General features: G+C 40.1%; 1 protein-coding gene across 1 annotated transcript in view; it reads right to left on the minus strand.

Annotated features, from left to right (window-relative positions):
• Positions 1–24858, minus strand: part of LOC149306370 (dynein axonemal heavy chain 3-like) — a 70702-nt gene that overhangs the window by 14891 nt on the left and 30953 nt on the right. The window contains exons 27-51 of the mRNA XM_089477087.1: positions 24699–24809; positions 23272–23386; positions 22883–23081; positions 21667–21775; positions 21112–21225; positions 19864–20040; positions 18906–18997; positions 17980–18199; positions 17641–17775; positions 17161–17272; positions 15097–15338; positions 14289–14389; positions 13767–13872; positions 12089–12218; positions 11332–11568; positions 10405–10508; positions 9978–10272; positions 8771–8950; positions 7833–7956; positions 6601–6757; positions 5338–5481; positions 3824–4490; positions 3459–3624; positions 2740–2956; positions 519–701 (exon numbers count right to left, since the gene is read on the minus strand). Of these exons, the coding sequence (XP_089333213.1) occupies positions 519–701; positions 2740–2956; positions 3459–3624; positions 3824–4490; positions 5338–5481; positions 6601–6757; positions 7833–7956; positions 8771–8950; positions 9978–10272; positions 10405–10508; positions 11332–11568; positions 12089–12218; positions 13767–13872; positions 14289–14389; positions 15097–15338; positions 17161–17272; positions 17641–17775; positions 17980–18199; positions 18906–18997; positions 19864–20040; positions 21112–21225; positions 21667–21775; positions 22883–23081; positions 23272–23386; positions 24699–24809 (4437 nt within the window). The remainder of the gene's footprint in view (positions 1–518; positions 702–2739; positions 2957–3458; positions 3625–3823; positions 4491–5337; positions 5482–6600; positions 6758–7832; positions 7957–8770; positions 8951–9977; positions 10273–10404; positions 10509–11331; positions 11569–12088; positions 12219–13766; positions 13873–14288; positions 14390–15096; positions 15339–17160; positions 17273–17640; positions 17776–17979; positions 18200–18905; positions 18998–19863; positions 20041–21111; positions 21226–21666; positions 21776–22882; positions 23082–23271; positions 23387–24698; positions 24810–24858) is intronic.

Below are 24858 nucleotides of genomic sequence, written 5' to 3' on the forward strand. Positions count from 1 at the left end.
TATCCCAATGACTACTCTTGCATTAAAAATGAAACTAAGGATCAATCACATCATCACCAAACATTCCTATATATATCTACTAAGAAGTAAACCTTAACGTAACACAAGGTGAGGAATCTCTGGCCCGCCAGGTGATTTGGCCTGAGTTCCCACCAGTTCCAGGCAGAATGGCCAAATGACAAGGCACTGAGAATTGTAGCCCAACTTGAAGGGCCACAGACTCTGCACTCTGGTATTAAATCGAGGGTGGGTCCTGAGAACCTAGGGAACAATAAATAAGGCTGAACAGAGCTTGGAAAATACTTTTTGGACTACCACTCCCAGCACCCCCCAGATCACACAGCAACTAAGAGTTCAAATATTAAAACTTACTTAAAGCACTGGGGGGATTCTGGGACCTGTAGTCCTAATGGATTTGGGATGCAAACAATGTGTGATTGATTGTTGATTGTATCTTGAGATTTATCATTTCACAGCAGGGTGAGAAACAGCAGCACCTGCATGCCCAGTAAAATTACCTTAATGCCCTGTGCAACAGCAGCAGCTTCATTCGCCTCCTGCTCATCAGCAGCCACCAGCTCTTTCTTAGCATCCACCTCAACAGTTTCCTTTTCTATGTGTATCATCATCCTGTCAGTTTCTTCAGAGGTTTGCAATAACTGAGGCTGAAGAGCTGTCAGTTCCTTCTGCATAACTGCAACCTAAAGGAGGGGGAAAGGAACTATCTTGATGCCACATAACCATGCAGAGCAATTACTATTTCTTAGGCATAAGGAAACTTATTATAAGTCTGTCCACCCTCATGTGTGTGCGTGTCCATGCATGTGTGTATGTGTACGGAGCTTAAACAACCTAAAGGCACCAGATCTCCTGATCTTGGAAGCTGAGCAGGGTCAGCTCTGGTTAGTACTTGGATGGAAAACCACCAAAGAATATCAGGTGCTGTAGGCTATATTTCAGAGGAACTAACAAAACCACCACTGAGTATTCTTTGCCTAGGAAAACCCTATGAGATTCATGGGGTGACCATAAATCGACAGATAAGTTGAAGGAGGGTATGCACACACAAACAAGCATACACACATGCGCGTATATCCAAGCAGCATGAACAAATGCTTTGTGTTATCTTCAGGCTTTTGGTCATACAATACCAGCCCTCCCTAGCCTGGTGTCCTGGTGTTTGGCAGTGTGGAAAACAGATGGTGTGACCATGGATCATCGGAGAGTAGGGGAACGTATTATAAGAAATGGTGGCAAACTGGTGTGCTTCCATTCCTAAACTAGTGCAGTTGTGGTCAGACCCCAGCCTGGTGTGATAAACTGAAAGATCTTTGTAACATAAGCTTTTGTACACTAAGTCAATTTCATGAGATACAGTCTACAAAGGCTTATACTACAAACTTCTTTCTCCCAGTTAGTCTGTTTTCAATTACTGCTACAAGATCACATTGTATACCTATACAGACTAACACAGCTATATCTCTGGATACTACTGCCAAATAAATATATTAAACAACCAAATGAAACCTGTTTGTTTTTTTAAGAGCCACAAGATTGAAGGCTTTCATGGCTTGCATCCATAGGTGTTTGTTTTGCCCAAAAAACCCACAAAAAAGCCACAAGATTGTTTGTTGGTTTTGCGACAACTAACATCACTAGCCACCTGGAAATACTTAGGATTATTATCATTATTATTATTAAGCTTTATTTATATAGTGCTGTAAATATACACAGTGCTGTACATACAATCTTTAAGCAATGTAGCCAAGCAGGAGGGTTTATATAGTGTTGGTTACAAGTACTGGAAGAGGAGAAGGAGAAAGGAGACGTAGAGCCCATACAGACAGGCCAAAATAAAGCTGCTTCGGGTCACTGGAGGTATGCTGTTTAAATGATGCATGCATCCCGAGGCCAGAAGCCACACCAAAGCCACACTCCAGGCCTAAGGACTGAAGCGCAGCTTTGGCTCAGCTTCTGGCCTCTTAAGACGCATGTGTCATTTAAACAGCATACCTCCAAAGTGACCCGAAGCAGCTTTATTTTGGCCTGTCTGTACGGGCCCGTAATTTCTCAAAAATATTCTACACCCCAAGTTTAGATGTTACACTAACTTATCACCTCCCAGTTTATTTCTTCCCCTTGTATGAAGGGAGAAGTAGAATGGGCAAAATCCAGGGGTCTCCACACTAGCACACAACTCATTCACAGTAAGCCAGGAGATGCCAGATATCCTGGTTTATCACAATGTGTGAACACAGCCAAATGAAAACCATCATAGGTACAAAATCCACACAAAATGTGACTGCCTGAGACCCTGAACTGCTGTGGAAGGAGTCTATTGAATAGAATAACAATGATACTTTGAGTCTATTGATGGGTTTTGCCCATCATTGACATGGTCAGAAGGAGATCCATGCCTACCTGCATGGATATCTCTCCATATCATCTTTACTTAGAACAACACCAACAACCTTGTGATAAAATGCAGGCCTGTGACTAACACTGTCGTATTTTTCCCCCTCCAGTATGATTATTAACACCTTTGCCTGGTGAAGAAGACAGTGGAGCTTTGAAAGCTTGAAACATATATTTTGTGCATTTTGGTTGGTCCTATAAAGGTATCACTGTTTTGTGGGTTTGGGATGTTATTGTACTTTGCTACATGATCAACCCAGCTACCCATGGATATGTATGATAGGTACAGTATTTGCAGGCCCACCGGTGCCAGTCCACACTTACTTGGGAAGCAGCAAAGTCAAGTTTTTGAAGGCCCATTAGGTAGCGATTTCTCATCATATCAACTTCGTGCCTTTTGCTATTTAGCAGTGCCTTAAAGGTCAGAATCAATTCCAGGTAAGATGTTGGTGTTACATAATTATGCCTCCGAAGAGTATTGTAATAGTTGACAGAGAGTTCTCTTACACTTTCTTGGAAAAATTTGCACATGGATACAACCCTGGGAGAGGGAGCAAGGAGTAGATGCATGTTACTAGACAGGCAATACAATCCATTGAGTCAGACTGGGCACTATTCATGAAGGATCTACAATTGTTTGAGAGCCATAGAAGACTTCTGGTCAAAATAGCTGCATAAGTTATAGGTAGCTGAAGGTGGGCTGGGTTACACTGCTCATGTTCCCCAGCACATTGCCTCTGATATTGGAGGTAACGTATTGCCATTGATAACTCTAACACTATCAAGATCCATTTGGTTTAATTTGGAGCAGCAAAAAAGAATCAAATACTGTATTGTCCTTCAGAATTTGGCTTGATGCTGAAATGAGCCAGTTACAGCTTACTGTTTATATGGTTTGAATTAATAATGTATTTTAGGATATTTTGTAATCAACCTTGTAAGGGTTTTTATCTTGAAAAGCAGGCTAGAACACTATGTAAATATATATTAAATGTGTGTGTGTGTGAGAGAGACAGAGAGAGAGAGAGAGAGAGATGACATACGATTTTCTGACTTCATCGTCCAGTTTCACATCCTCCAAGAATTTGTTTGCAACCATTTCCAAAGCATCCTTGGGCCATTGTTGAAACCAATCAATAGTGCAGCAATTGATCAGTGAAGGGAACATCCGTAAGCGATTCCTGAATGCATCTCCAATGGGACTCATTGCTGAAAAGCATAAGGTGCTTATTTTCCAAATTTGTTCATCAGCACAGCTTCCCACAACTTGATGCCCTCCAGAATGTTTACAGCATAGGCCCCGTCACCTGCAGCCAGCATGGCCATAGTAAGCCATAACCCAATTCATCTACATGGGAAGACTGCATTATCAGAAAGAATTCAGAAAAGGAACATGTTTTATTCCTACCTAGAACAATATGTAGATTTTTCCTCACACGCTCAATAAAAAAGTTGTACATGGCCAGAGGGGTGGCTTCGATTCTCCTGCCTTCAGTCCTTGCAGCGCTCTGCATTTTTTCAACAATATCAGCCTTCTCATCAGCTGCAAATATGTTCGGCACATCACCTGTGTTCAAAAGCATGTTAATATCCTCCACAAATGATTCGTCCTTTATTTGGTTATCGCAGAACAAGAAGACAGTGCTTTTGTTGGCCACTCCCGACTGCAGCATGACTCTCTTGATATCCTCTCTCCAGTCATTTGTGGTATAGAACTTGGTGATTTCAATCATAAAGAGCTCATAGGTATTCATGAAGGTGCCCAGTTTGGTTGCGCTCTGTCGGCCGCTTCCCCCAATGCCCACCAGCAACAAGTGGCCATTATCCTGCTTCAGCACTCGGCAGATCCTCGAGATGTGCTCAATGGCAAATTTAAACATGACCAAAGACATGGGGGCTTTGCTGATGTTATTGAACTCCTCAAGGTAGTATTCCATGACAGACGTCAGCTTCTTCAAATCTGTGATTTCATCATAGATTTTTGTATCACTAGATGGTTTAGCGTAATCTCCAAAGAACAAGCTCCGGATGTTTTCATCTTTGATCTTTCCAGTACGTGACAAATGGCTTAATACCTATGGAGCAGAGAAGAGTACCTCAACGTAAGGTACCAGTGCTAACTTTAAAACAAAAAATAATATGAGACTATTTCCCATGCCAGAATGGAGAAGTAACTACTGTATTTATAAACTGTAAATTGTTTTTAATTAATTCCTTCTTGCAAGAGCCAAAGCACAAGTGGTGTACATTAGCCAGTAATATGATAACTGATAACATTGATACTTTTCTGGTATAACTATAACTATATTCATTACTTCTTAGAGTTGTGGTCTCATGACCTAGGAGTGTTTTGAATGGCTCATAGCATTCTGTTATGTCTTAGTTTTAAATAAATAATGTAAACGTTTCAGTTACTCTTAAATAAAGAGAACACTAGTAATTTTAAATTTTTTGCCACATTGTTTTTTTAAATGTTAAACCATAATGGCAACCAACTAATTTTAGGGCTATTGGAACTGAAATCAATTACTTTTTACAACGATTATCCAAGCTCAGATCCAAGCATTAAGATTACTAGATGAGCCACTCCAGCAAATACTTTTTGAAAATGAAGTAAATCATGAAAGTGTATTATGAAGGAACAAAGGAGTTTGGAAGTTTCTTTTCTGTGCTGTTCAGCTTCCAGAATTCCCCAGCCACTAGCCAAGTTCGAGGAGGGCATTCACATCTGGGTTTTTTAACCCATGGTAATGTTAAAATCTGTCTTCTTGCCACAATACTGCACCCTGGAAACAGGGTGCAGTATTGTGAGAGGTGGCATTTTAGTCAAATATTACAGAGATCTCAAATTTCTTACATATTTGTCAGTCCTCTCCCTTTATATACAAACACTAATCTCTGAATGGAGGCCAAGACACCTACCTTATCAACACTCTGCTTGAAGCAGTCAGAGGTGGTTTCTTTCACCATATTAAAAAACACTTCCCTGTCCTGTGCATCTATTAAGCGATCATAGAAGACCCGATACACTTCATGAATCCAAAGCCTGATCAATTTTTCTCCATCCTGCCAAGTAAAGAAGAAACTAAAGGATAGGAAATATGTAAATCAGTAGAAAACCTATCTGCACATGCACCAAAAACCTTATCTTTCATGAATATTGGCTAGGAAGTAGTGTCCTGCCAAAATCTCTCCTCCAATTTCCCAGAGATTGTCTTCCCATTTGAAGTATTTTGTTCCTCTATTTCATTTTCAGATGACTGTATAGTGAAAAGAATGACACTTGGCATGCACATCCTTAGTTAACTTCACAGGTAAGGTACCTGCAAGATCCTCTTGCCCTGTCTATGAGGATTTCCCTAAAACTTTATTTGGCTTTCATTTGCTTTGCTTCTCTACCAGGTTAAAAAATAATGGTGGTCCCCCACCCACCATCTTTTTTTTTAAGGCAGAAGACAGCTGTTGCATTGAAGCTATACCAATAGTAGTTTGATTGATTAAAGTAAATTATTTTAGATTGGACCCTGCAGAAACAAAGGTCTGATCATTGTACTTATGTATACAGGTAACTGAAGTCACCTTCTGGGTGGATGCCAAGGGATCTTGTAGCACAGACTACATCTATGAAAGCTTAGGCTACAACTTCTTTCAGTCAGTCAGTCGTGGTACAAGATCCCTTTGCATACTGAAATTCCAGCCTTACATAGCTAGGTCTGTGGATTCTACTTCTATATGAATGTTATATAAAAAGGTACCATTATAATTATAGCTGTAGATGCACACTTTCTTGTTCAGTCTGAGGTGCAGCTGTACACATATTAACCATGACACCAAGGCACAAATCAGGAAGCCTCCAGTCTGAACCATACTTCTACCACAAATACAGATGGAGTTCTTAGGAAAGTCATGTTTTCCCTTTCTCCACTGGCCCCAAATCTTCAGTACAGGTATAATAAGACTGGTTTGCCTTATAAAGCTCTTGCAATGAGATGCTCTTAATAAAGAATGATGTGGCACACAAAAACGTCCAGATGATGCTAATGAGAACAACGACAACAATACCAGTAACAACAAAATGTGTCTTAAGAATCTCATTTGTACAATACATCTTAAGCATTAGGTTAGTGGCACTGGAGCACCTGTTCTTATAGTAAAAAAAGAAAAGAAAAAGAAAATGTAGACTACCTGTAAATGGGTATGAGGGCACAGCAGTACGCCTCGAATCACTCGGGAGAAATCACGCAGGTTAAAGACGTAGTGAGATTTGGAAGGAGTAGGAAGGAAGTTTTCCACAGCCTGCTTGTAAATATTCATGGTAGCCTGGACCAACATTTTGCCTAGCCTTTAAAAACAAATACAATATGGTTTAATGCGAACCCAAGCCCTAGTAGGATGGGGAACCTGTCTTTGTTCTCTTCTCCCACATTGATCACCCTGCTGGCTCCTTGGCCTTCCATCTCTTCAGCCAAGTCATCTGCTTGAATTCCTCTTGGAAATCCTTCCTGGAAAGTTTCCACACGCCATCACAGCCCCACCTTCTTTCCTCATCTTTTCTAAATTCTCCAGACCACATCAGCCTGTTGATGCCAACCCTAGATACTTTCTTTGACTGAGGCAAAAGGTGGAACGGTTCCCCCTTTTCCAATGCTGACCCAGATTGAGCATTTGGATCTTACATCAACATGGGCAATGGACTGGTACCTTCCTCTATAGGCTGGGGAACATGGTACCTTAAGGGTTTAGAGAAGGTCATATGGCACATGTAGTTTTGTCCTCCGATAGTCGCTGCTACTCCCTGTCCATTCATTCCGCAAATGTTCAGCATTGCAGAATAAGACACTAAAAATCATTCACACCTAGAGCTCTGCTATATGCTGTATTCACATTCACTTGGAAACTGCCTTCTCTTTTTCTACGGATGGCTAAATTGTATTTCTAAATGCTCAACCGATGCTTTAACTTACTGCAATACAGTACTAGAAATTGGGGGACTGAAGGGAAAATTTACTTGGGGGGCAGAATTGTATTGGAGGGGCAATGTCCTTCTGTAGTCCCCCCCCCTGTAGTCCCCTGAAGGAAAGAGGCTTTCCCATTCATCTGGAATGGAGGACTGTCACTGGTTTGTGTGACCACAGTTCGAATCCCCACTCAGCAATGGCAACCCACTGGGTGACCTTGGGCAAGTTACATTCTCTCAGAAGAAAGAAAAGGGAAAATCCCTCTGAACAAATCTTGCCAAGAAAACCCCATGATAGGATCAATTGCCTTAGGGCTGCCACCAGTTGGAAATGACTTGAAGGCACACAACACAAACAGACATCTGTAAACCAGGACAAATGGCCATCTTAGCTAGCAAGAAGCTGAGAAAGTACTATCTTGATGAGGGGCAGGGTGCTCCTTGTACAGGGACTGGTTACCTTAGAAATGAAGCCTCAAACCCTTTGCTGAAGTGCCAGTCAACAATGGAGGCAAAAATCTTGGTTAAAACCTCATCGTCAAAAGCACTGATGGAAACGATATTCAAGTGCCGTGTGAAACGCCCTGGAAGACAAGGAGAAGATAGAGCCTCAGTGGGCAGCTTGCTTTGCTTTCCGTGGCACCACTTTAGGCAGTTCTTTTAATCTGGTCATCAGGATTTCACTAAATTGACACTTATGCCCCTCTTTCCTCAATTAGCTGGGCAAAAAAATACAGTGCACAAATGGAAGATGCAACAAAAGACTGCAATGTACTTTTGTCCCCAAAGAAAAGTGCTCCTGGTTACAGCCAAGTGCTTATAAGGCCACCCTAGTGGGGTTACATTTAATTTTTTTAAAAAATAAATGTATACACTACTCGCTAACCTGAGTATGGAGAAGCCATTGCTTTACTTGTACTGGCCCATTTCACTTATAAACTGATAAGAATTCAAGTACTTGAGTTATAAAATGTTCTCACCTCTTAGAAGGGGTGCTCCTGTTAAGGTTTCCAGATTACTACATGTGGCTTTTAAACCACAGTTACACCAAGGGGGGGGGGACAGCTTTTGCAATATTTATTGCATACTACCACCTCCAACCCATAACGGCTCTGTTCCCAAACCATAGCTGCTGTGTCACTTTTCACTGATGGGGGAAATCTGTCAATGACCTCCCAGGTGCACAAGTCCTCAGGTGCGAAACGTCGCTGCTGTCGCAATTGAGCAATTGATTTCAATTGCAAGGTCAGTCGCCCTTGGGCTCTTTCAATAGCATTTCCCACTTAGATTACTTATTTCTCAATGGCCCTGATTTAATTCCAGTCTGCTGGCACTCACCAACTGTGTTTGTTATTAATAGGAAATTAAGATGTCCCAACACTTAAGCAAATCTCTTACCTGTAATATCATTCCTTCCACCACCTGGAGGCCCCATTGCTGAAACAAACAGAACATCCACAATGTCTAGCCTAGAAGTGTCCTTCTTGTCATACCAGTGGCCATGATCGATCCATTGCCTAAGGAGTTCTATAGGTGGCTGGGCTCCATACACCTCCTTTGCTGGCATATTTAAGTCGTCTAAGAAAAATATTGATGATACATCTGATTTCATGATGATAAAGAGTACAGACAAACACACCAATTTCCCCATCAACACAAGGAAAGGAAGAAAGAAAACAACAACAGTAATATTCATTGCTTACCCATCTCTCCCCATGGATTGAGGCAGGGAATAACAACAGACCAACAAATATACATCAGTTAAGAAAACAACATCAGTTAAAACATATATAAAAGAACAAGCATGACACATACAAATAAAAACAATTCCCATTTAAAATTCATACACATATACTCATGTATAAGCCTAGACGCTTTGGTCAAAAATTTGTCCCCCCAAACTGAGTCGACTTATCCATGGATAAATGTAAGTATTGTACTTTAATTTATCCACAGGTCAATGTAAGTACTGTACTTTAACTCTTATTTTAAAAAAGGATCCATCCCATGGTGAAAAGCAAGAGCATAATCTCTCCTGGAAGCACTGACCCGCCTCTGCTCTCTCATCCATCCAGCTTTTACTATGAACACAAACATGCCTGCTGGAATTTTGTAAGTTTTCTGGTGTTGTTTTCCTTTTCTTCATCCTTTAGATCATTCTTTAGTTCGTGCCCATAAGTTTTACCCTCAACTTATCCATGGGTCATGACAGAATCGATAATTTTGGCCCCAAAACCTGCCCCTGACTTATACATTAAGTCAGAAAAAGTCCCCTAGTCTGTCTGACTGGAGTATCGGAGAAAACAAGAACAAACTAGAAATGTCTCAATACCCAGGATAATGGAATAAGCAAACCTTCTATAATTTATTCCCACCATGACTCTCAGTGGTTTATCACAGATTTCCCCATATTTGCGGTTGTCATGGGCAGATTAAAAATCAGGAGGAGAAATGGAACATTTGGTACAGAATATCAGTGTTCGAATATACCAGGTGGGTTGACCCTTGACAAAGCAATCTGAATATGCACTAAATATATGATTCTGGTCCCATAGTGGGGTAAAGGGGGGAATGAAATAAAATAAAAATAAATTAAGAATCTTACCCACAAACACAATGGCTTTTTTCCCCGCCGGAGGTCCAAACAACCCCTTTCTTCTCCTGTCCAGCTTTGACATAATAATATCCTGGGTCTGATTTGCTGAGGTTCTGGCAGAAAAATTAATGAAGTTGGGGGTGTATTTTGCCTTAGGAAGCTGGATCAGGAAGCTGTTGGTAATTGCTGATTTCCCAGTCCCAGTGGGTCCCACAAACAGCAATGGGATTTCATGCTCCACATATGTTTTCAGGAAAAAACTCTGTCTGGCTGTCTCCATTGTTGGAATGATAAGTTCTGAGACCTGTTATACAGAGATAGTTAGACTGGGACCCAATGAAAGATCACAATAACGTTCCACATCCCCACATTTCATGAGAACGATTGGGAAACAGCTGTCTGAGCCTTTATGAAACTTATTGTGCAAATTTTATACCTTTGTACCAGCAGCGATGGTCTGCTCTTCTTTTGTTATGTACTCCATCCACATGTTCCACTGTCCACTGGCTTGCTTGTGAAAATAAAAGTCATACACACTTCCTGGTTTGGGAACAGAGGGGGGAAAGTTAATAGGGAAACAAAGGCCTGATACAGACAGACCAAAATAAAGCTGCTTCGGGTCACCTTGGAGGTATGCTGTTTAAATGATACATGTGTCCTAAGAGTCCAGAAGCCACACCAAAGCCATGCTTCAGTCCTAAGGACTGGAGTGCAGCTTTGGTGCAGCTTCCAGACTCTTAGGATGCATGCATCATTGAAACACCATACCTCCAAAGTGACCTGAAGCAGCTTTATTTTGGCCTGTCTTTATAGGGCCAAAGGTAATAAAACAGAATTTGCTTTTTCTTTTCAATTACAATATTTGGTTCTGTTTTAATTTCTAATACAGAAAGAATTTAATGAATATCACTTGCTAGTGGTAGGAAAATATAGTTCATATTGACTGAGTAAATTCATCCAGAGCACTATAGGTTGAGGAAGGCTAGCCAGAGCCTTAGATCAGGTGTAGGGAAGCTTTGACCCTCCAGATACTTTGGGCTAATTCTCAGAATCCTAAACTACGTGTAGCCCAAAATCATCTGGAAAGCAAGCCATCTGAATAACACCTAGTTTATACAGCACAATTCAAAAGTCCATATTCTTTTAAACCAATACATATTAGATATGGCAAGGAAGACTTGTAACAAAATGTTGTAATATCCACCCCCAAAAATATTTTTTAGCAAAGTTCTGACTGTTATCATGCACAATTAATCTACTATCTGGAAACAAAATGCCAATAGTAAAACATGATGTACCTATCTGTATAGAAAGTAATTCATTTTGCAAAAAGTCACCCAAATATATGTATATAAATGTGCACCTCTTTCTGGAAATATATTATTTTTGGTTAGCTTCACACTTTTGGGACGCGGGTGGTCATCATCCATTCCCATCAACAGATTTCGGTAAAAGTGGTCAAATTTCTTTCTGCCCTCTGCATTGATGGTGCCACCAATTGTCCAAACCAAAGCAAAAAGAAAGAGTCCTTGAAGCCACAAGGTGATCTGCTGACTGGACATGCCTTCTCCTTCTTCTTCTCCAGATTGCTTGATTTCATCTAAAAACACATACAGATTTGAAAAGGATATCACAAGGGCAGTTTTCAGATGGCAAGCACAGGGTTCGAACAGACAGGCCAAAACAAAGCTGCATCATGTTTCTTTGGAGGTATGCTGTTTAAATGGCACACACATCTTAAGAGGCCGAAAGCTGCGCTCTAGTCCTTAGGACTGGAGTGTGGCTTTGGTGTGGCTTCTGGCCTCTTAGGATGCATGCAACATTTAAACAGCATACCTCCAAAGTGGGCCGAAGCAGCTTTATTTTGGCCTGTCCATTCGGGCCCATAGTCAACAACCACTTGAGTACAGATCAAGGAGGCCTCCTCCCTTCCATGACCTCATTGTTTCTCTAGTTTACATTGTCCTGCATTCTTTTCCTGCTGAATTCAATTTGAATAAGAACAGGAAGAGAGATGCTGTGGCTCTCTATATGTTGCTGGACTTATTTCTTTTAAAAATAGTTTTCCAAGCTCTGAGTTGGGGTGAGTTGACAGGACATGAAGTTCACAAGATCCTTACCAAGCAAAGAACTAAACAGGGTCATCATGTTATGGGAAAGATGGATGGGAGATGTCTGAAGTATGACTTTGCAGTGATGACGCACGAATTCCAAGCAAGGATGAACTAACCACATGAACAAGTCTTCAATCTGCAAGGTGAAAAGGCTAAAAGTGGGTTAAACTTAAAGGGGTCACGTTACGAATTAATAATTAGTAAGAAGCAACAGCCAATACCAATGGCAGGTAAGTATAACAAAGCTAACACAACTGTGTTATTTTTGTCAACTGCTGCTGTTGTGAATGGTCACCAGCTGTGTAACTGAACTTTGCATAATCGTTGTGGATGGAGTAATAAACAAGTAATGGGAGGAGCTGGTTTGCCTTTTGTTTTGTTAAAATTTTGCTTACCTATGGAGTATGAACTAAAGCTAAAAATTGGCCTGAAACATCTTAAGGCCTGGCTACAACTGACAGGGCCTTCTTGGTTGTGGAATTCCTCACCTATAGAGATCTGCCAGGCAATGGTTCTTCTGGCCAGTTTTAAGGCAATTTGTAAAGACATTTGTATCCCACTCATCTCCAATATATATAGGGCCCATACAGACAGGCCAAAATAAAGCTGCTTTGGGTCACTTTAAAGGTATGCTGTTTAAATGACATATGCATTTTAAGAGGCCAGAAGTGGCACCAAAGCTGCACTCTGGTCCTTAGGACTGGAGCATAGCTTCTGGCCTCTTAGAATGCATTCATCATTTAAACAGCATACCTCCAAAGTGACCTGAAACAGCTTTATTTTGGCCTGTCTGTACAGGCCCATAGTCTACTATCTGTTGGAATTTTTAGTCTGCTGCTGTTGTCACCTTTTCCATGCTATTTGTGTCAACTGGCAAAAGTTGTTTCTTTCCCGGAAACTTACCAGGAACTGGCAGACAGTGCCTCACGATCATGGACCACCACTTTAAGCAGCATTGTCTTACAGTAACTGGTACTCCTTTACCTTTCAGTAATATACAAACAAGAGAACTGGTTTGGTATAATGGTTTGAATGTTGGACTAGGATTCCAGGATACCAGGGGTCAAATCCCCACACAGCCATGGAAACCCACTGTGTAATCCAGGGCAAGTCACACACTCTCAGCCTCAGCGGAAAGCAGTGACAAACCCCTCTGAAGGCACCTTTCCAAGAAACCCCTATGATAAGGTTGCCTTTGGGTCACCATAAGCTGGAAATTATCTCTTATCTCAAGAACAGCTAAATGCAGATACCTGATACTATGAAATGCATATTATGAAGAAAGGGACACATAGATGGGTTTGTACATCAAAAGGCTGAATCCAGTTTCACCGAAGTTCTTGATGGGTTCATTCCACAAATGGCAAAGGCCATAAGTAAAAGGCCTGTCACCAAAGTTACCAGTATAATCTGTCATAAAATTTTACTGCCAGTAACTCAGCCTCCAGAGAAACATTTCAGCCTTTGAGAATAAGGAAAATATTGGGCAACCAGCATATAATGGCATCATGGGGAAGGGGTCATAATTATCTAGTAAAGTCCAGAGGACTGAACTAGCACTACAGAAAAGTCAGATTTGGACCCTGGTCCTAAGGTTTCCCATCCATGTTGTATACATTTGTTTGGTCCTTTTCACCCTGTTTGCTCTCATCACAATTCAGAATAAAATTAGATTTATACACACCAATTCTTTGTGGACATCTTGCAAGACCGGAGGCAACGTGTTCATATAAGAATCTTTCAGAGGCTTCCAACCTAACTGATGAGGTTCCATATAGATCATCCCACACCTGGAAGGAATGGATAGCATTGCTGCATGGATCCTCCTTGCTGACGCAAAAAAAGACACTCCCATGTTAACTGTTATGTCTAACCCTCTCTCTCCACTAGTTTCACTAATGTAAATCTCTTTCTAGGTCTCTCTCTTGTGTAGGTGCAGACATAAATGCACAAATATGAGCCCAGAACTCAAGGATTCTGTACTATAGCTCCTGGAACCTCTTAGCTAGCACAACCAGCAGGAAATCTAAGAGTCATAGTACAAAATATGAATTCTTCTAACTGTATGACAGGGCCAATGTGAGACATTTTGCTGGGGCTACTACTTCAGTCTGCCTAATGATAGAGATGGCCCTGCACACACAAACATGCACGCACACTTACACACATACACACTTTCCTCCTTATCAGTATTGGTAGAAATTACCGGCTGACTGTGGCTGGAGATGCTTGTTCCAGATCTTCTGGCTCAAAGATTAAGCTCATTTTTGCACTCATCTGAATGATTTCACCACTCATTAAGCAGAGCTGGAACAAAAACAAAAACAAAAAATGCCAAGAGATAGGATAGGATCCACAGTCCTGCTTTCTCTCCTTAAAAAACTCTTGAGTTATAGTGCAGCAATGAAGTGGCAATTTATATTATGACACTAAAACAGTAGGAGGAATAAGAGAAATTTGTCCTTCAGATCACAGGATTGCCTCAGTAAACCATACCTTGGTTAAAAGAAACATGTGAAAGTGCAGATCCAAGAAATCACTACAAACAGATCTCATCCACCCCAAAGATGTTTAAGTGGATGTGGAGATGACAACAACTTGCAAAACCCTGCTCCCAACATACAGACAAGAACTCATGCTCTTTAAACTAAACCTGGGAGAGCCCTTTCATAACAAAAGAGAAATTGATACAGTACATTGGTACTTTAGGCTTTCAGAGTTTTTCACTGCTCTGCTGTTTTTCCTTTTTAGTTTATATGTATATTTGTGATTTGGAATTGGAAAATTTCTACAGTAATAAATGATCTAATTGCAATACGTAATGCGGCCTGACAGAGGCTGCATCTGTGCTGCACAAATAATCCAGGTTGACACCACTTTAACTGCCATGGCTCAATGCTATACTACAATTCCCAGGATTCCATAGCATTGAGCCATGACAGTTAAAGTGGTGCCAGCCTGGATTATTTCTGCAGTGTGAATGCAGCCTCAATAAGGTATTGGAGAAATATTACCTTCTTGTTATCATCTAGCACTGTGTTCATGTTCTCTATCCAAACAGCATCCACTGGCCCATCAAAGATGATCCACTTTCTGTCCTCTGTCGTAGAGCAAGCCTGTTCTCTGAAGGTGTTTGCAAGGATACCATCTGTCCATTCATGGCTTACAGGGTCAAAACATCCATACAGCTGCCCCATGGTGATAGCTTTGGGGTTGATAATCCTATATTCGACTGCAGATTCCTCTGATGAACCTTCTAAAAAACAAAAACAAAAGAGAGTATCTCTAATGAGTCAAAAGGCAAAATCAGCAGAATACACTGGTACTTTAAACCATGCTAACTGGAAGTAATTTCTCTGTTCATATTTGCACAAAAGTTGTGTATTCTTTTTCCCCCTATTGTTGCTTCTTTAAAAACCCAAAGCAGAAATTTACAGCATTTTTGATCTGCACATCCCTGATTGGCCCAGACAGCCAAAAACATAAAGGCTTCATTTTATTATAAAGGAGTGATGGTTTAAATTTAAAAAGAGACAGGGATAGTAGTATGTTGTCTTTCAATTTGTATCCACTCTGCCTTATGGCTGTTGTGGAAACAGGTGGATTCTTCCAGGTTTGGGCATCTTAGACAATGAAGCTAGAATAATCTTGAACACTATGAGAATGGGACGGCTCTCCAGGGGTTGATGGATTACAACTCCCATCCTTTTTTCACTATTTCTTCTAGCAAGGGCTGAGTTCAAGAACATCTGGAGGACCTTATGTTTCTTACTACTATCAAAATATACTCCCTTTTATATCCAGAATGGGAAAGTTGTGGCCCTTGGGATATTGCTGATAGAGGATGGATGCTAGAGTCTAACAAAATATGGAGTGGAAGGAGCAATCAGAAATATCTACCTTTTAGCTAATTAGAATTATCTTCTTTCCTTGTTTGCTTTGAATTCCAGCTGATTTGATTTCCTTTCTTAAAACCAAAGTACACAAATATGCCTATTTATACTTTTCATTTCTATTATATCCCTGCTTTCCTGCAAGCAGCCAAAGTGATACACATGCTTGTTGTTGTTAGCTATGATCAACTTGACTTTGAGATGGAGACCCTATGAAAAAAATGAAACACCCAGATATAGGATGGGGGACACCTGGCCCACTGTACATGTGAAAGGGATCTAGGGCCCGAAGCAGACAGGCCAAAAGTGCTGGCTTTGGGCCACGCTGGGGGCATGGTGTTAAATGACGCATGCCCCAAACATGGCCAGAAGCCACATGAAGAGCATGCCTGGCTGAGGAGAGCTAGCCGTAAAAGGAGTGGGGAAAATCTGGTCTTTGCTGGTGTCCTTTTTGAGACCGCAATGGCAGACTGGATTGGTCCCAGGCCTCTGGCCACTCCTTTTGCCCCATCTGCATGATCCCTAGGAGTCCTAGCAGACCGCAAGTTCAACACAATGCGACAGCTTAAAAAATGAATACGATTCTAGGCTGCATCAACAGAAGTATAGTGTCTAGATCAAGGGAAGTAATAGTGCCACGCTATTCTGCTTTGCTCATGCTTCACCTGGAATATTGTGTCCAGTTCTGGGCATCACAATTCAAAAAGCATATTGGCAAGCCAGAGCGTGTTCAGAGGAGGGCAACCAAAATGGTGAAAGGTCTGGAATTCGCCTTATGAAGTTTGAAACCACTTGTTACAATTTCACAGACATTGTCTTGTGTATTTAGAACACTGGGCACAAAGGTATGTCTTTTGCATAATAAAATGTGTAAGAGACATTACTATTAATTCTTTCAAGAACTGGATTCAGGAATTTATTATTCTAGCAATGGAAGCTTTCTAGTTCCATTTTCCTCTAGACAATTCCAACCCTCTATTGCTGCACAACTTTGAAACAAGAAAATTAACCTTTTATTATTTATCTGCCACAGCTCTGCCTTCTTAACAACCCAGTGCAACAGACAAACAAGTTTTTTCAACGCAAAAGACATAAACCTCTGTCTTGCTAGAGGAAAGGGAAGAATAAGCCAACACTCTTTTTTTTTAATCAAGAAGGACTGGTCAGAATCAGTTTAATACATACCTAGGCTCAAATCTCCAAGCGCTGCAGCTAGGACTTTGTAGGCACTGGTTTTGCCCCCCATTGGTTCCCCAACAATCATATATCCATGACGCACCATCATCATTTCATAAATCTGCACCAATGAGATGAATGCTGTAATAAATATGTTGTATCACTTAATTTCAACATGAATAAGATTTTATTCCAAGCGGACAAGAGATCCCACTGAGGGGTAAAGTGCAGGATATTCATAACCAGATGGACAATCCATTTTGAACCACTAAATATAAACATAATTTATTTTGTCTTCGAGTAAACTCTGAACAGACTTGTACTATACTGGCATATCAGCTAGTACATGTGCCATGAACAATACAGCCAATCCTGGATTTTTGAACAAGATTAGGAAGTGAAGATATTAGTGAAACATTTTGTTACAATTTCCACTGATGGTTCTGCTTAATGCCTTTTCCAATGTGCAAATATGAAAAATAAAGAAACCTGGATAATTTTTCCAAGAAACCATGGAACGGGCTGAAGATTCATTTTTTCGATATTCTCATTCAGGGCATGGATGAAGAGCTCATAATCGGGTTTGGGAAGAATCACTCCAGGAAACAAATCAGATATGATCCCCTGTGAAAAGACAGAAAAGAATGCCATTTAAAAACACAACTTCTAGGAGCACAGTAGTTCACAAGTTTGCTTCCAGCTGTTAAAAATGAATAGACTCTTTTTTCTTGGATGATTTTTGACAGTCTCATCCAGATTTGTCTGCCTGCATTAATATAGAAACAGCTATTGTTATCGGCATCTAAATGACTTCATCTGTTATCTTACCTGAAATAAAGGAACATCTTGTGCTAAGAATTTAGCCAAGTTAACATCCAGCAGAGCCCTAAGCAATAACACACTCTCGTTTTCATCTGGATACTTTAGCTTCAAGTTTCCTGCTGCTGTCAGGACAGATTTCACAGCACGCATTCCATAGTCATAATGATGTTGTGATGATAACTGTTCAGAACAAAGTCGATAGGTAGCAACAATTTTCTGGGCAAGACTGCAGAAGAATATAATATATCACCATTTATGAAGAGCAAGCACCAATTTTAAAAAGGCAACATATCTCTACATGTATAAATACCTGAATGTTTAGAAATAAGTCACTTTATAAATGATTTGGGGGTGGCTCAAAAATATATAGAACCTAGTGGGTGATCTTGGCAAGTCACACACTCTCAGACCCAGAAAATCCCATGAAAGGTTCACCTTAGGGTTGCCATAACCCAAGAATGACTTGAAGTCCTACAACAACAACTAAATGTCAGGTTTTTATTTAGGGAGATTATTTGACTAAAACAATAACAATGACAACTTATTATTGCTTTGGCCTGTGGCTAAAGCAATTGAGGATAAAATAACTACTAACAACATTATTTTCTGTTTAAAAATATGGGGTTATTACAAGAAAGATGAAATCTTGCCCTGTATCAGTTGCTTAGTTGAAACTACAAAAGGCATTTCAGAGGCAACCATAAGAGCTCCTTTTCCTAATATACTTTTGCAACACAGCATATTCTTTGATAGACATCTGAAGGGACATGCATCATAATCTCAGCATTAGAATATATGAACTATGTAGAGCTTGGAGAAGTCACTCATTTGGACCATATTAGTTAGGGACTATGGAATTTTAGCACCAAATAATGCACAACACATCCTGCTAAAAATGTTTTTACATGTAAAAGAATCCCTGACTAACATACCTTCTGGAATCAAGGAATCCCATTGAATAAAGTGATATTTCACCAATCAAAGCATAATCTGGAACCATCATAGCTACAGTACGGAATAAAGCCTAAAAAAGTGCAGGAAGAGGGGGGGGGAAACATTAACAACTTTCCTTGAGACAAAGAACAACAGCAGATGATTTCCAAGACTATATGAGTATTAATATTCCTACATCTAGGTATTACAGTTCTTGAGTGTATATATGACTTGTTTGATATTGCCTATTGTCCATAATAAACGGTTGTTTAGAAAGAAAAATAAGTAGGTAATTTTGTTCTCAGGGAATGTTTCGATGGAGCAATATTATGGAGTTGTAAACCTATTCGTTCACAGTGGCCTGTTACAGATGGCCAAAATAAAGCTGCTTCGGGTCTCTTTGGAGGTATGCTATTTAAATGATGCATGGGTCCTAAGAGTCTGGAGGTCGCACCAAAGCCACACTCCATTCCTAAGCACCGGAGTGCAGCTTTGGTGCAGCTTCCGGATTCTTAGGATGCATGCATCATTTAAACAGCATACCTCCAAAGAGACCCGAAGCAGCTTTATTTTGGCAGTCTGTAACAGGCCAGTGAATTGGCTGAGGAATAAGAATTCAGCTTGCCAGGATATGTCTTGGTCGGCTGGAAGGCCAGAAGAAGAGGCCTAAAGAAAAGCGCTCTCAGGTGATGAGAAACCACATTAACTAAATCAAGGTTACAAAAATGCAAAAAATTGTCAGGGCACAGAAAAGCATACTCTTAGAGACTCCCTCACAGTCAACTGTGATCTTAACAAGGCCTTTCTCTGCTGGATGTAGTTCAGTAAAATATTTTCCCCCTGTGGCCTCATGCTTCTGAATGGCTGAAGGACAGGAGAAGCTATGAAGGAGGCATCCTTGGGGCTTCTCTAACAGGCCATGGGTTCTCAGTTCTACCAGACGAAGACTCAAATTACCTTTAGGTTGTCAGGAAGTTCTGCCCGTCCAGCATACCCAGGATTCATAGTGATGAATACCGCACACGTTGGATTAAGGGAAATCTCTGTGCCTTCAAATATAAATGTTCGGAGCTTTCTAATAATAGCCTGCTGGATACTGAGAATCTGCTGTGCCACCACAGACAGAACTTCAACCTAACAAAATCAATAAAACAAAGTTTAAATTGTTTTTTAAAACTCTCAAATTTATGTAAAGCCTCATATAATCTAGTTGGAATATTGCACAGATTGGTATTTCCACGCTTGGGGGTTGATCATGTATAAATCATGGTAATTTGGAAATGTGTGATACATTAATGATAAAGTGTATTGTGGACTGCAGCCAGACATTATAGGAATATAGAAAACTACCTTGTACCAAATCAAATCTTTGGTCCATTTAGTTCAGTATTGTCAGCACTGACTAACAGTGGATTATTAAGCTTACTGACCTCGGTCTTTCTCAGTTCTATTTTGAGATTTGACCCTAGGACATTTTGTACCTAAAGTATGTAGAAATAATAATAATAATAATAATAATAATAATAACAACAACAACATTTATTTGTATACTGCTCTTTTCCTAGAACTGGGATTTGCATCTATCAAACAGAACAAAAATACAGGTAGCCTAATATGTTTAACTAAACATGAACCCAATTAATGGTATTTACATTGCTCAATCTTTCATTCTGACTGAAGATTTAAAATGAACAAGTTAGACCTCTTCCATGCTTTTAATCATAAGTTTGATGTTTCCAAGGAGCAAATCACAGACTCATGGAGTGGGAAAAGACCTCAAGGGCCATTTAGTCAACTCCCTGCTGTGCAAGAATACACAATAAATGCACTCCAGACCTTTCACTGTTTTGCTTGCCCTCCTCTGGATCCACTCCAGTTTGTCAACATCTTACTTGAATTGTGGTGACGAGAACTGGACATAATATTCCATTATGAGGTCTGAACAAAGCAGAAGCTAAACTATACAGGTTCAGTATATCAAAACTTGCACTTTATGTTAAAAATTGAACCATGTAATGGACTAGGCTGCAGTCCTATGCATCTTGTAAATGCACACCTGGGAATAAATTCCAGTGAGGTCCGTAAGATTTACTTCTGAGCAGACATACATGGGATTGCATTGTAATAGTTAATAATACTCCTATATCATTTGAAGCCACATATCTTGCATATTATATCTGAGAATATTTTATTAAATTCAGTTACCTCAATTCTGTTGAATTCATCAAAACAGGCCCATGCTCCAGCCTGTGCCAGTCCTTTAAAGAATTTCCCCATGGCTTTGTAATCGAGACCATCAGAGCAATTGAAGACAACACACTAAGATAAACAACGTAAAATATTGCTCAAAGTTACCACAATGTTGTTTCTTACAATAGGGCTGCCATAGGTCAAGGCCTGAAGTTCAGGAAGGGTTATTTTATAATGCTAGATCTTGGTTTAGTGTTACATCCGAACTGAACCACTGTCTTGCAGCAGCTCAAAAATGGCACCAATGGAGAATCCTGCTCTATCTTTAACAATTTCTTCAATAAATAGTTACCCCAGAATACTACCTAAATGGATCTAGTTTACATGGGCTCCTCTGATCGCCAGGAAATGATGGCTAGTTATTTATACCAGACCTCTGATTTTCCAAATACCACACATTTACTAATAGAGCCAGGATAGGGCTCCCTCCTTCCCCTGCCTCCGCCATGAACACAACCATTTGCCTATGGTCTTTAGAGAAGGGTAGATATATATTTATATATATGGTACCTGCTTGGCCAGCGCTTTTGCGAGATCTTTGGTTGTTTCAGTTTTGCCGGTCCCTGCAGGTCCTTCAGGAGCACCTCCCAGGTTTAATTTTAAAGCTCCCATTAGTGTCCTAGGACATGGAAGGAGTGTGGAAGATAAGCACCACAAGTACACATAGTAGCTGCACTTTTCAAATGCACTGTCAGGTACAAATTTACCTTAAACCTTCATGGACTTCATTAGTTATTAGCTATATTTATATCTATTTTTTCTCCAGTGAGCTCAAGGTGGCATGCACCATTCTCTCTTTCTTTTTCACTTTATCTTCACAACAACCCTGTGAGGTAAATCAGGCTGAGAAAGAGACCAATTGGCCCAATGGGTTCAGCGAGATTTATAGTTCAATAGGAACTAGAACTTTTCTCTTCTAAATCCCAAGCCAATATTCTACAACTACACCAGACTGATTGTCTCCAGTGTGTAATTTTGGTTGCTAGATGTTGATTAATACATGCAGAGACAGTGATCATGATTCATACAGGCTGAGGTATTTATATATATATGAGTACATTTGTTTGTTTGTTTTGTGTGTGTATTATCTTGGAGAGATAACAAGAGATATCCTTCCATCTCAACATACTATACTGGCCAAAGCTAAAAAGAACTAATTCAGGCATGTGTTCTGAAGCAAAAAAGACATCCATTTCAGGTGGGTCTGTAGTTACAGAATTCTTAAAAGCAGTTTTTCTCCCTCCTTTGAAGTTGCAATCCAAATCTATATAGCCTGGTGAATTAAGGCACTAGGTTGGGGATGCCTGTCCTAAACAGAACAAGTTATCTGTTCCCTGGAATCTGACCATGGTCCTGAAAGAAGTACTACTGACTTCCCTTGTCTCTAGGGTGCGTACTGGCGCCAGCATTAGGGTTAGGGAGCACGCACACCATGTACACGCTGTCACTGATTCTCACTATTGGCTAAGCTGGCAAAGGCTGATGGACTATAGTCTAGTAGTATTTAGAAGACCCAGAGATGTAAGTGGCAACTTTATTCTTGCATGTTAACATGGCCTCCATCTTGCCAATATCTTAGTTCTAGGTCTGATTTTTGAGTTTTGATATATTTTCCTCCTAATATGGGATTACATGCTCTCCAGTTTTTAACCTGTCCCCCAATCAAATCAAAATCCTAATTATTTATGATACTATGGAAAGTGGGGGAAAGAAAAGGAAGATTTACCTATAGCATCGGTCTGTCAGTGGAGTTATCACCAAACGCAGAGAGTTGCCCAGGTACTCATAGCCATATCTGGCTTCAGTAGTAATCATTCGGACCATCACTTGATCATCTTCCCAGTAATATCTCAGTTGAGAAATCCACTGGAAATCATTCAAATCTGAAATCCGATCTTCAGCCAAGTTTGCAACTACATCCCGTGCTGAAAAACAAAGATACTTCATCAAACACATCCTACATTTTAGGTCAGGAACAACAACTTTCATTTGTGGGATCTGCTTTGTTTTTGACTAAATCCCCAAGGTGCACATCAGGTTCAACAGGATGCCAGCTTCTTATTTCATATAGCCCCTCTGTTGATGCTTTTTATTGCTCCCAGCCCTTCCATTTACCATGGACATCAATGACTGTAAGGGCTCCCAGGGTCAACCGGGCCCCTCCTGAAAGCTTTCCTCTCACCAGTTCAACAATTTCTGCAATTTGCTTGTTGCTCTTCTCCAAAAATGCCTATAATAAAAACAAAAAGGGGGCTATTGTATCAAAACAAGTGGAATTTATCCCCACCACCCTCACTTTGTCACATCCCTCACTTTGTTACAGGAGTATCACTGCTTATCAATATAAATGCCTTGGAAGAGGATTCTTATAGTTCTCATCCAGTTAAAAGCAAATATCGTTTATCTATTTTGTGGATGTTCATTTTTGAATAAATAAATCTTTTTAAATGTTACCTTTTTGGTCTACAGCTCTCAGAATCCCTCAGCTAACATGACCAATGGCCATGCCAGCTAGAGGATTCTTGGAGATGCAATCTAAAGTATAAATATCTCAAGATATGAATGATGAAACAGATTGTTCAGTTGGTATCTATATACATCCACATCCAAATGTCTTGCAATTTATATGCAGCAATTGAATTATGCATTCCTATATGCAGAGGTAGAGTTGAGTTCATCATGGTAGGTTAGGAACCGAAAGCTCCAAAACCTGGAATAGTTTGTGGGGCACACATTTTGTCCAAACTATCCCCAAACCAGCAGGCCATCCCATGTCTTCTCTTTCATCGCAAAATCTAACTGGGGACTTTTGGGTGTAATTTCTTAGCTGCTATGCTGGCACAACCTCTCATTTAAAACCTGGAAACCTGATACGATCTCATGAAGTGCAGCGGCACATGATCAAATAATCCTGTTAACAGTTAAGGAGACTGAGTCTGGAGGGCCTGGAAAAGGATGACCACAAAGCCAATGTACACTGACTTACTTATTTGTATGTAAGTTACAAATATATCCTACCTTTATTCCATTAAAGTCAAAGCAGTATATATGGACCTCTTCTTCCAACTCTGTGAGAAAGCTTACCAAGATCAAATTTCATGACTTAGTGGAGACTTAAACCTATGATTCAACCAGGACTTGTCAAGTCCTGGTCCAGCACTCTGTTAGTTAGAATCAGTCATTACACCACACTGACTCTTTTGGATTTCTAAATAATAACATGTTACATATAACAGCTTAAAACCAGTGCAGAGTCAGGTTTGCTTAAACTTGTTGATTTCAATGGGTTAAGCATGGCTAATTCTGAATCAGATTTAAGCCAGTGTTAAATGTATGATGGAATATTTTCAACATGTAGGCAGATATATTAATAAGGAATTTCAAGTCTTTAATTCTGTGCTTATTGTTTGGGAAAGCAACTAACTATTAACATTCAGCCCTGTAAAACTATTAATTTATCAGGATACACATTTATTTGTTCCCATACAGCCTTCAAACAATTAATACCATAACTTTATTTTTGTTCCTTTTTAAAGCCTTACCAGTAAGGCACTTTTTTTAATAGCTTCTGATACTTCTTTTGTCCAGAAGATGGATGACACACAGATAACAATTTGTCCTGGCCATTGCAACACCCACTTCTTCCGGGGAACCTTTAAAAAAATAACAAATATTAACATAACATTCCAAAATACAAGTATA

This window comes from Sceloporus occidentalis, unplaced genomic scaffold (assembly GCF_023333645.1).
Source record: "Sceloporus occidentalis isolate IW3139 unplaced genomic scaffold, rSceOcc1.0.p SCAF_10, whole genome shotgun sequence".
NCBI lineage: Eukaryota > Metazoa > Chordata > Lepidosauria > Squamata > Phrynosomatidae > Sceloporus > Sceloporus occidentalis.